The sequence below is a fragment of the Dipodomys merriami genome, unplaced genomic scaffold, assembly GCF_024711535.1.
Source record: "Dipodomys merriami isolate MVZ:Mamm:240054 unplaced genomic scaffold, mDipMer1.0.p SCAF_2, whole genome shotgun sequence".
NCBI lineage: Eukaryota > Metazoa > Chordata > Mammalia > Rodentia > Heteromyidae > Dipodomys > Dipodomys merriami.
In genome coordinates, this window is record NW_027203381.1 from 67,482,573 (window position 1) to 67,495,258 (window position 12,686).

Sequence of the window (12,686 nt, forward strand, 5' to 3'; positions counted from 1 at the left end):
CTACTACTCCTGAGTTCTTAATTCATGTGAATCTCTACAGCTGACCAAACAAAAATAGGGAAGTTTATAGTGTCACAATTTTGTTTAGAGACCAAGTCTCATCATGTACCCAGTTTGGCACTGACTTCTCAATCCTTCTGCCTCAGCCTCCAGAGTTGGGATTACAGGTGTGGCACCATCACACCCTATTCAGTCTCACTACTTCTTAACAACAAAGATAAAACAGATGAGATACAAACATCAAGAGAATAAGTGTGACTTCATGATTATACCTGCAATCCAAGAAGAAATCTGCCTTACAAAAGAACCAGAAATTTGACGACAAATTAGCAATTAGTATAAAGAAGTCAGTGTATCCTCACTGTGAGCTTTTCTGAATAACTTCAAGTATAAAAGAAGCTATAAGCCAGGCATTGGTGGCTCACATCTGTAATTCTAGTTTCTCAGGGGGCTAAGATTTAAGGAATGTGGTTCAAAGCTAGCCTAGCCAGGAAAGTCTGTGAGACTCTTATCTCCAATAAACTACTCAAAAAAGCTAGAAGTGACACTGGTTCAAATGGTAGAGTGCTAGCCTTGAGTAAAAAGAGGCTCAGGGACAGCACCCAGGCCCTGAGATTAAGTCCCAGGATAGGTGAAGAAAAAAAAAAGCAATAAAAATAAGAATGGGAGATGAACATGAATATTTAGTAGAAACATGGTTATAGTTAGAAGCAGTTCAACTGAATAAAAATTCTAACAACAAAGGATTTTGCAGTAGTTAAAAGTTAAACATAAAAAAAGAAAGTCAAGCCTTTGAGGACATCGCAATTTAACAGCTAACCAAGAGAAACAGGTATTTGACTAAAAAAGCTACATATTTGAAAACAAGGAAGTGGGCAACAACTGTAGAGGAAGAAGATAATTCTTACATAGGCAAAGAAACAAAAAACATGAAGCTATTTTTAGTAAGCTTATGCTTGATACCTAGATATGGCTGTATGTATGAAATCACAATCTGAGAAATCACAGAGAACATTATATATTCCAAAAAAAAGCAAATGATGCCTTCTACAAGGAAGAAAAAAGTATCTTCCATAAGCCAACCACTATTAACAAGAGACTGACACTCATCTTAGCTGGGGAGCCTAAATATAAGACTGCAACTGGAGGCAACCAGGGCACTCTAGGGAACCATTTCCTCATAGAGTCTGCCAGTTGGTCAAGGATATAGGAATGGATCCTTTTTCCATTTTGACAGGATTGTTGGCTTAGTTTATAGGACAGAACAATGAGGTATACAAATTTATTTCACACATTGTTTGTAGTACTGGGGTTTGAAATCAAGGCTTCAAGCTCTTGCTCAGCCTTTAGCCTTTTCATTCATGGCGGTGTGCTACCAGTTGCCTCAAGCTTTTTGCTGGTTAACCGGAGATAGGAGTCTCAGATTTGTCTGCCTGGGATGGCTTTGAACAACCATCCTCAGAGTTGTCTTCTTAGCAGTCAGGATTATAGGGGTGAACCACCAGGGCCAATCCTTTAAACACTTCTTTAAGACATTAACTTCCATGATTATCTTTTTTTTTTTTTAATTTTATTTTATTTTATTTGAGAACATACTGTACAGAGGGGTTACAATTACATTGGCAGGATAATGCATACATTTCTTACCAAGCATTGCAGCCTCCTCCTTTGTTTACCCTTCACCTCCCTTCCCAGCCTCCCCCCTCCCCCTCCATGATTATCTTTAAACAAAAGAAACAATGGTTAAGATGGCAAATTGGTGCCCTACTGCCTGAGGACAGTAAATACCTATATTACTGCTGAGACCATTAAATGATTACAATGATATGTATTTATAGCAACGGTGTCTGCGAAAGAATAAAGTTTTATTTTTATTGGCTAGTTTTTGTTTCTTTTTGCGAATATATTTATATGGCTTCAGGGTGTCTGCAAGTCCACAAAAAGTCTAAGATCTCCTATCTCTGTTTCTGTGTTCAACCTAATATTAGTGACTTAGGAGAAAATATAGAATGCACATAAAATGCACAGATAACTCAGTACAAGGAGAGAAAAACCAATTTACATTAAAAAACTCTATTTGGGTCCCAATTCATTAATTTTACTATCCCAAGTTGACATAAAAACAAAAAACACAAATTTCTCCACAAGTAAAAATAGAATGTAGTCTGCTAATAAGCTTTCATTTTTAAGTATTTGAAGGATTTGGTTTTTCTTGCTTAAATGAGACAACAGAGATGAATGGGGATGAATTAACAGAAGGTCTGAATTAATTGGAATATCATGTTTGCTAGAAATTTCAATCTCCAGGGAAGCCCGAGGCAAACAATACTAGTTGTAATGTATTCAAGTAGGAACTGCCAATTTAAATCACAATCCTGACACAAACAGTCACTAAAGATGAGAGTACTGGAAACGATGTCTGTGAGGAATTTGACAGCAGAAAATGTAGTCTGGTAAAAGAGGGTGCCATGAGGACAAAAGACAAGTTTTCAGCTCAAAGATCCTATGGGGCACTACGTTAGCCTCACCGAAGAGAACTTTCTGAATTGAGAGATAAGTAACAGTGAGTTACTTGGCCTTAAGGGCTTTGTCATTTAAATCAATCACAGAGAGCGCATGCGCGTGCGTGCGTGCGTGCGTGCGTGCGTGAGTGAGTGTGCGCGCGCGCGCGCGCGCGCGCGCGCGCGTGTGTGTGTGTGTGTGTGTGCGTGTGTGTGTCTGCCTGTCTCTCTCTCTCTTTGCCATGCTGGCTGGAAAGCCAAGGCCTTGTGCATGCTGGCAAAGCCCTCTATCATTGATTCATATCCCTTGCTCAAAGCAGTCACAGACACAGAAAGGTACTGTAAGTGTCTGACAGGGAAGCGGTGGAATAGAGTGAGCTGGAGTTTAGAGCTTATATTGCAAGTTCACACAGGGGAGGGTGCATGCACAGAATCCATCTTGGGACCTACTAAACAGTGAACTAATGTTCCATAGAGAATGGGAAAAAGGAAAGAAGACAAGGAAAAAATTACTACTTTTGAGTCTTTTCTAGACCTAAGATTCATTCCATTACCAGTTTCTTTTCAAAACTCAAGCCATTTTGGTAGAATTTGGGTGAAAAGATAAAGGACATAACATAGTATATATCTCAATGTAGAGCTAGTTCCTTTGTATTAAAAAAAAGTAAAGCTGGTACTAGTGGCTCATAATCCTAGCTACTCAGGAGGCTGAGATCCAGCGAACCACAGTTTGAAGCCAGCCCAAGCAGAAAAGTCTTTAAGGAATAACTCCATCTCCAAAAAATAAACAAACAACAAAAAGCTGGGCTAGAGATATGGCTTGTGACATAGAGCACCAGCCAAATAACTAGGAGGCCAAGTTCAAAAACCCTGGTATAAAAATAAACCTAAACAGGTCACCACTTCCTTCTGTTATACCCTTTTGTTCTGACTTCTCTTAAAAGCAATAGAAGGTCATTCTGAAAGTTCCTGCAAAACTTCCTGCCCCTTCCCCCAAAGGTTAAAGTACCAGTCATAACATTAGGAATGGACTACTTGAAGAAAGGAACTTTTCATAGTAATAGGACTTTCTCCACTCACCAAAAAAAACAAATAAACAACTGCAAACAAAACCAAAACTAATTCCCACAAATCTGCAGTAAGAAAAAAGAACACACAACTGAAGCACACTAATCAGAAATTAAAATCTTTTCTGAACCCCACCCTGAAAAAGCCCCCCAGAGGTACCTTGGAGGGAGCATTCAGTTCAATGGATTCTGCCAAAGCTGACCAGAAGATAATCTTCACATTTTCCTTCTCAAAGTATGTGGCCCAGGCACTGCGCTGCTCCTCAGTCAACAAGTCTGCTTTGTTTATCAGAATTACGTTCTCCTTATTGGCATCAATCTCTTTCACATAACATTCCTAGGCAGGACAGACATTTAGAAGGTTCTCTTCCAACAAGCAAAAAATTGGGGAAATAACACTGATATCTCTAACAAAAGTTTTTATTGCTCTCAGTTTTAAATTTTTTTTAATTTAAAGATTAAAACTCTTGGTACATTCTACTAATTAATCCTTTCAGTAAGCTTTGACAAGAGCTTTCATCATTAAGATTTCTGTTACTCATCAATTTAAAAATTATGTTCATCCTTACATGTAGTGTTATCCAGTGGTGTTTTATAAACTTAGATCTTTTGTAAAACATCCATAGGAGTAATATGTAAAATAGGGGAAGAAATAATGAGATAGACTAAAAACAAAGTGCCTAAATAATTTAAAACAAGCTAAATGCTATTTAATTGGTGCCTCTTGAAAAATTATAAATCAGCAAATGTGTATTAATAAAGTGGCCTGTAAACGAAAGTGTAGGAAGCCCGTGCAAGTATTTGTGCCTTTCTGCAGATGGAAACAACTGTTGGAGAAAACATCTGTGTAAACAGTGTTATTATGTAAGCCTCTGACCTTGGAGAGGAAGCAGGCCTAGTTAAACAAAGCAAGAGAAGACAGAATGCTTGTCTATAGTTACTGCAGTAACGGGTGCTGTTCTCCCCTCTACTCTGAAGTCAGAAATCAAATGTTACTTACCAAATCCTCACATCTAAACAGGAGAGGGTTTCGAGCATCTACTATCTGGACCACAATATCACTGGGGGGAAAAAGTGAGAGAATCCAGTGACTCTAAAGTAAATGAGATCAGTTAGCATATACCAAAGGTGACAGTGGCAAATACTCAAACACTAAGCTAGCACTTGACTTTTTAATGTACAATTATTCTCAGTTAATATACAAGGAAATTGAGGCTTAGAGCAATTATATAAGCAGCCCAAAGTGTGGGAGTTATACAGGGACCCAGCTGGTCTAGACCAGAGGTCATGCTCTTAATTGTAACATATACAGTCTAGAAGGATCCTGTTGTCATGTTACTAATAAAACTTCCTTTATAGCTTCTATTACCCGCTTTTTGTGGGGTGAAAGATTACAAATACCTCATTGCAAAGTAAGTCTACTAAGTGTTCATTACCCAGCCTTCATTCACTAAGGCCTCAAAAGAAAATTAACAAATCACTGGCTGACAGCTGTCACTACAGATGCCAGTATCTTATTCAAACTAGGACTGTCAAGAAAGAGCAATGATCCCTAGCAAACAGTTTGGAGAATGTTTAAATGGCAAAAACACAAGGCAGCAAAGCATCAGCTTAAGATGCCACATTGAAGCACAAATGATGAGCTCAATTTCTTCTATCACACCCAAGAATAAGATCATGCTGCAACAATGGCACCCACCCCTAGAGTCCCTTACAAGGCCCACCTGTGATAGTCACTGGAAAGACAGAAACTGGAGTCTCACCACCCTGTAGCAGTCTCCTCAAATGCTAAGAATCCTGACTGGGCTAACCAATCCTTTCCTGAGGTAATTCTTTGCAGCTATACTCAACACCAAGGATCAAGGTTACCACTCAGGGTAGGGTTACCAATGTTCAAAGCACATTTTCTTCAACATGGTTAAAATTCTAGCATAATCTTATGATTCAGAGGAACTCAGAGTTGCTAATTTTTTTCAACACCCAAATCTCTTACGGGGGTGGGGGAATGGGCTTCTGGGGCATGCCTGGGGCCCTCTCTGCACTGCTTCATGAATCTATGTGTCATCCTTGAGCAGGGAGCCAGCTAATCTTGTCTGTATCATTCCAATTTCAGTATATGTGCTGCTGAAGGAAGCACAAGTTGCTAATCTTTAAAAATATATAATTTTATTGTTATTATTAAGGTGCTGTATAGAGAGGTTACCATTTTACAATACAGGTAATGAGTACATTTCTTTTTCGGACAATACCACCCTTTCCTTTGCTTTCCCCCAGTGTATACTATGATTACATCTGCTCACCCTTCTTCCCTCCCTTTTGGCTGCACTCTCTGTGCCTTGTCCCCAAGAAGCAGAAAAAGAAAAAAAACACAACCACCACCAAACCACCAACATATATAACCCATGTTCAGAGTTACTAATTTTTGGATTAATGGTTTTTAAGTTCTCTAAATTAAGCTGGTCCAATATTTCCTTCAGGGCAATATCTCACTTTCAAACAGAATTAAGCTGAATGATTACAAAAAAAAAAAAATCAAGAAAGCTGGATAGGCCAGAATCACAAGGTCCACAAACACTATGTCTATCAACCAAACATGCAGAAGGAAGTCAACAGCTTTAAAACACCAGTAAGAAAAGACATTTCAGGAGGGCACTGGTGACTCATGCCTGTAATCCTAGCTACTCAGCAAGTTGAGATCTGAGGATCATTTTTGAAGGCAGCCTGGGCAGGAAAGCCCATGAGACTCTTCTCCAATTAATCACAGAAAAAGCTGGAAGTTGTGCTGTGGCTCAAGTGGAAGAGCACTAGCCTTAAACAAAAAGGAGCTCGAGGACAGCACCTAGGCCAGAGTTTAAGCCCCAGGAATGGCAAAAAAGAAAAAATAAGGAAAAAAAAAGGACATTTCAGACTAGTTTGTTTCACATGCTGGTTTAGGATACCAAGTGCCACTGCGTAACAGAAAACATTTAGGCAACTTAATATTAGTGCTTGATTTCATTGGATTACCCTGTTCTGCCACCAGGGCCTCAGCACTTTCCTGCATTTCAATGACATGTGACACATCGTATCTTTTCTGATAACTATACTGAAATTAAAGAGGCAGATGGCTTAGACAGCCTGTTAGCAAACAGGAGACATCTGGTATAGAGAAGTAACCAATAAATATTTCCTGTTAAAGATATGGAAGTAGTCAATTTATTAATATATTTATGTAACTCTATCCCCACGTGATTAAAACTATATTCCTTGAATTAGAAACATATTCTGTTTAAAAACTGTTATTTAAAAAAGAGATGTGTAATAAAAATTACAGCACAAGTAATATTGCAATCTAATTGAAGCTAGAGGTTTCAACAAGTACAGACTGACTCTGGGGAAGTCAATTCTAATTTAGAGGCATAAAAAATATATAAAGGGGAGTCTTTAATTCTCATTTCCTGCATGGGGGGCAGGAAATATTTCTCTTTTTGTTTCTTCCTACTTAAATCCTGTTATACTAAAATAAATCCTCGTTTATAACTTTTACCTTACTATCCTTTTTTGTGAGACATCTTGAAATGTTTTTCATAAGTGGATCTCATGAGATTTTGCATGGAAACTGGGAAGCAGAGGGAAGCCCTCTTCCATGCTAGAAATTGATGAGTCTAAGTCAGGAGCTGAATCTTGCAAGGTATGGAAGGTGTGTAGCTTTGGAATGTTTCTCTAATTCTCTGTTAGCCATGGTAGAACCTTTCTGTCTCCTCTCCCAGATTCAACATCAGAGGAAGGAACCTACGCAGGGATGGATAAGGAGAAAGAAGGAAGGAGGAAGTTTACTCATTCCTCCTCCTTCATTCCCTATACTATTATTAATGAGATTTAGTACTGTCACAAAAGCACCATAGAGCTCTGCTTTCTTTTCCTTGCATTTCCTTTCTCTCATTTTCTCTCCGCATGCTTTCTCCCCTCACTCCTTTTTTGATGGTGCAGAGGTTTGAACTCAGGGCCAGGACAGTTGTCCCTTAGCTTTTTCACTCCACTTCAGCTTTTTGCTGGCTAACTGAAGAGTCCCATGGACTTTCCCTGCCTCGCTGGCTTTGCACCAAGATTCCTAGCCATCAGCCTCCTCAGTAGTTAGGATTATAGCTGTGAACAACCAGTGCTGGCAGAAATAAGATTTTAAACTCCTAATGAATCTAGCTGCTTCTGTTCTAAGAACTTAAGAAAAATAGGTTTTATCTGAAATGCAAATGCAAATGTGACAGCATCTGATAGTTTTAAAAAGTAAGCCATATAGCTCGGTGCTGGTAGCTCACACCTGTAATCCTAGCTACTTAGGAGGCTGAGATATGAGGATATCGGTTCAAAGCCAGCCTGGCAGAAAAGTCCGTGAGATTCTTTTTTTTTTTTTTTTTTTTGGTCGGTCGTGGGGCTTGAACTCTGGGCTTGGGCGCTGTCCCCGTGTTCTTCACCTCAAGGCAAGTGCTCTACCACTTGAGCCACAGCGCCACTTCTGGTTTTCTAGTGGTTTGTTGGAGATAGAATCTCACAGACTTTGCTGCCTGGGCTGGCTTTGAACCACAATCCTCAGATATCAGCCTCCTGAGTAGCTAGTATTATAGGCGTGAGCCACCGGCACCCACTCCATGAGACTCTTATTTCCAATAAACCACTCAGAAAACCAGAAGTGGTGCAGTGGCTCAAGTGGTAGAGCACTAGCCTTGAGCTGAAGAGCTGAGGGACAACATTCATGCCCAGAGTTCAAGTCCCATGACTGACAAAAAAAAAAAAAAGTAAACCATAGTTGTAGATGTTCTAAGATAAAGAACTTTTAATGCCATGTCCTGACTTTTAGTTACATATAGTAACATGTATCTCAATCCGGAGTTTTTCAGGGCTAGGGCAGATACCAATAAACTTCTAAGTTTGAGAGGACTTTTATTTTTTTACTAGTTTATCTAGGGTGTTTACAATCAGGTCTTGGTCATCTCTGAAAGGGGCTTTGTTATTACCATCAAAGACAGGGATTCAAATCCTATAGAATCTAGACATTTCCAGCTAAATTTTGAATTGCTTCTTTGAGGCACTAATATCAAGAAGTCTTTCTTTTCTTTTTCTTTTCTTTTTTTTGCCAGTCCTGGGGCTTGAACTCAGGGCCTGGGTGCTGTCCTTGAGCTTCTTTTACTCAAGGCTAGCACTCTACCACTTGAGCCACAACACCACTTCTGGCTTTTTCTGTGTATGTGGTATTGAGGAATTGAACCCAGGGCTTCATGCATGCTAGGCAAGCACTCTACCACTAAGTCACATTCGCAGGCCAGGGCTTTCTTTTTTTAGGGTCAGAAGTTAGTTCCCCTGGAGTTAGAAATTGGCCTAGACGATTTTACCTTTTGTAAAGGCCCAGCATCCTATAGATGCTGGAGTAAGGCTCCACACTTTAAAGTGAAGGACCTTCATTCCTTCAATAAGAGTCTTGTAGTTGCAATTGGCTTAGAATCTGACACACTACATCGAGCTAGAGAAATGAGTGTTTTATTAGTATTGTTCCTTGCAAAAATAAAACTGAGATTTTATGATTTTTTAAAGATAATTACATATCACTAATTTAGATATCTCCAGCATGGTAAAGATTTTTTGCTAAGAGCTAAAGCCATCTAGGATGTTTCCTCTTTCCCTTTTTTTTTTTTTTCCCCAAAAAGGGTGTTTCAACTTAGATTCCCATCTTCAGGCCTTTTTTCTTGTTCCTAGCCAAGGGCCAGGCTACATTACAATCTTCTTAAGGTTATTGGAATCCAAGCTGTCTTGGTGCCTTAACATAGAGCTGATGTGGATTAATTCCTCCTCCCTTTATCTGAGGGAAAGACACAAAGAACAACTCCAGGGAGAGGTGTGGAACCTCTATTACTTAGCTGGATCTGGGAATCTGGATGGGATCCTTGGCATAGAATGCCTATTTCCTTTGTGCGTGTGCTTCTGTCTGGTTAGTTGGCCTGGAGATTTAGGGGCAAACCCCCTATAGAGAAATTTTAGCTGCAGACTGACTATAAACTAATCAGACTCAATGCCCTGTCCCCAAGAGGGACAGGCCAGTCTGGGGCCTGGGGCAGCTGCAGACAGCTACCTATTTCTTCCCCTGGTCCTGAAATGTTCACAATAGGCCCAAAGCAAGACTTAACAGTAAAAAGAGTTTAAACTCTTAAGAGTTTAACCTCTTAAAAACTTAAGAGGTTAGTGTTAGGTGGAACATATCCAGAAATGTTGGGACAGAGTTAAGGTTGGAAGTGGAGCTGTGGCTCAAGTGGTAGAGTACCAGCCTTGAAAGAAAAAGTCAAGGGACACCACCCATGCTTAGTTCAAGTCCCAGTACTGACACATGCCCACCAACTCCCTCAAAAACAAAAACAACAATAACAACAAAAACAGAACAAAACAAAAAAACCCAAACAACAACAACAACAAAATTACCCACAGAGATAAAAAATGTTTCTTACATGGATAGTTAAAAGGAGCTATAAAGGAACCATAAAACAGTAAGGAATTGAACAGTCTGTAGATTAAATACACTGAATATACTTGCCATCCACAAAAATATCACACTAGGTTGGTAGCTCTAATAAAGATGGCAACCTGTATCCATCTTTCTTCTATTTGAAATATAATGGTTAGGTCACAGCTACCCTTTATGGACAAGGTTTACTTTTGTTGTTGGTCATGGGGCCTGAATTCTTCTTCCTTCAGCTCAAGGCTTGTGCTCTACCACTTGAGCCACAGAAACACTTCCAGCTTTTTCTGCTTATGTGGTGCTGAGGAATAGAGCCCAGGGCTTCATACATGCAAGACAAGCACTCTACCACTGAGCCACCTTCCCAGCCCCAAGGTTTTACTTTTAACACTCAGTGACTCATGGAGGAAGGAGATTGATTTTAAATCTTTTATTGACTCATAGGACTAGGATTTTTGAGCCAGTACTGGGAAATGAACTCAGGGGCCTCATATTCTTGCTCAGCTTTTTCTGCTCACAAGTGGGACTTCATCACACAAGCCATGCCTCCAGTTTTGGCTTTCTGCTGGTTAATTGTAATTAGAGATTACAATCTCTTGGATTTGTGTGCCCAGGTTGGCACAAAAAAGTAAGAACAAAAACAAACAAAAAAAAAATCCACCAAAAACCTAGACACATTAAGCCAGTAAGAAACAAGCCTGGTCATGCTGCAGAGCCCGAGCAAGCTCAGAATCAGCAGACTCAGCTTCACCTAAGCACAAGTGAGGCACAGGACTGAAATATGAGTAGTGAGCTCCATACTGGCTCTGCTGTTCCATTCTGCCATGCAATCACAACCCACCTAACATTTCCCATTCCTCCACCCCAACAGCAGAGGGTGGATTTATTATGGAGAATAAGAACCTAAGAGGCTTTACAACTGAGACCTCAGGCACTGGAGAAGATGGAGAAGAGAACAGGGATTAAACATAAGCTTCCCTACTACACTGGGAAGATGCTCAGCTCCCACTCTGCTTTTGCCATTCCCAAGAGGTCATTCTTTGCTTTAAAAATCTGACTGGCCGGGCTGGGTAGGTGGCTCAGTGGTAGAGCGCATGCCTTGCATGCCAGAGGCCCTGGGTTCCATTCCTCAGCACCACATAAGCAAAAAGAAAAAAGCCGGAAGTGGCACTGTGGCTCAAGTGGTAGAGTGCTAGCCTTGAGCTGAAGAACTGAGGGACAGCGCCCAGGCCCAGAGTTCAGGCCCCATGACCGGACCCCCCCCCCCAAAAAAAAAATCTGACTGGCCCTGCAAATACTAATATATTGCATTCCAACCAAATATAACTGATGCCTACCTAGCCTCCCAATAGAAAGGTTCACCAGTTGACAAACTCCACCCAAATGGACAGGCTTGCCAATCATTATTAAATGAACCAACAAACATCACTAGGTATTTGAGGAAGTCTCTTAAAGAAAAATCAGAAACCAGAGAATAAATAGAAAAGGAATAGAGCAACCTAGGAAGTACAAAAAATTGTGAAACAAGAGCAAAACTAAGTATGTGGGTGGGCCTTCTCTCACAGGGAGGAGTGTGGTGCTGAGCACGGTGCCATTCTCCTTGGAAACAAGACAGGCTGCCAGCAGCTGCTGAGTCCACTGGGCTGGGCAGAACTCCCAGGAGAGTGACACTGGGCTGCCAAGCTCCACTCAAGCCAAATAGTAAGAGGGCCTAAACGAAACCTGCAATCACAGCAAGGTGTTCTCGTTGTCACCCTGTTGCCGATAACCCCACATTCCAGCCCAACAGCTCTCCCCCTGTTTCTGGAGAACAGGGAAGTGTGCTGCCTGTGAGTAACTTTTTGAAAAAGACGGAGACATATCTCACCTCCTAAAATTCACCTCCTTTAAGGTGAGCAATCCAATGGTTTTAAGTAGACTGACAAATTTGCGCAACCCTCATCACTATCTAATTCCAGAACATTTTTTTATCACCCTTAAAAGAAACATAAGTTATCTTACAAGTTTAATTCAAGACCTGTTTTCTTGCTAACGATGTTAAGTGTGATGTTTTCCTGAGAATCCCAACTAAAACATCCTGTTTCCTAATGTTCTTATTTAATAAGTACATTTTATGGATTTCAAAGAATTCAGCCTGAAAGTTCCTTGTTAAGAAGTATCATTTTTTTTTCTTCTTTGTGGTTCTGGGATTTGAATTCAAAGCCTCAAACATACTAGGTAGGTACCCCACCTCTTGAGTTAAACCCCTAATCCTTTTGGCTTATTTTTCAGGTAGGGTTTTACATTTTTGCCCAGGACCAACTTTGAATCTCAATGCTCCTGATTCTGCCTCTGGTGTAGATGGAATTACAGATAGGAACCATTGCACCTGGCAAAAAGCATCATTTTAAAGGTCCCCAGCACTCAGGAAGCAAAGGCAGAGAGACTGTAGGTTTGAGGATTGTGTGGACCAACTTCCTTTTTGAAAGAATTATTTAAATATAAGGAAAATAGTTCAGAATTCTTTGAGGGAAAAGAAAAAGATCTTCTAATTACATCAAAGAAATGAGATTAAGAGAGCTGATCAGCTTCTAACAATCAGAATTCTGTGTTACATGGAAAAGAACAAAAATATCCTATTTTCAATTTATCAAAATA

The 12,686-nt window shown here is 40.1% G+C and overlaps 1 protein-coding gene and 1 non-coding gene across 2 annotated transcripts in view; both read right to left on the reverse strand.

The window, feature by feature from the left end:
* The window catches only part of Lsg1 (large 60S subunit nuclear export GTPase 1), a 42,713-nt gene that overhangs the window by 11,847 nt on the left and 18,180 nt on the right, over window positions 1-12,686 (reverse strand). The window contains exons 8-9 of the mRNA XM_070029873.1: window positions 4,569-4,629; window positions 3,729-3,905 (exon numbers count right to left, since the gene is read on the reverse strand). Of these exons, the coding sequence (XP_069885974.1) occupies window positions 3,729-3,905; window positions 4,569-4,629 (238 nt within the window). The remainder of the gene's footprint in view (window positions 1-3,728; window positions 3,906-4,568; window positions 4,630-12,686) is intronic.
* LOC138832643 (U6 spliceosomal RNA) lies at window positions 5,599-5,705 on the reverse strand. The gene has a single exon (XR_011373598.1). It is a non-coding gene; the product is annotated as a U6 spliceosomal RNA (small nuclear RNA).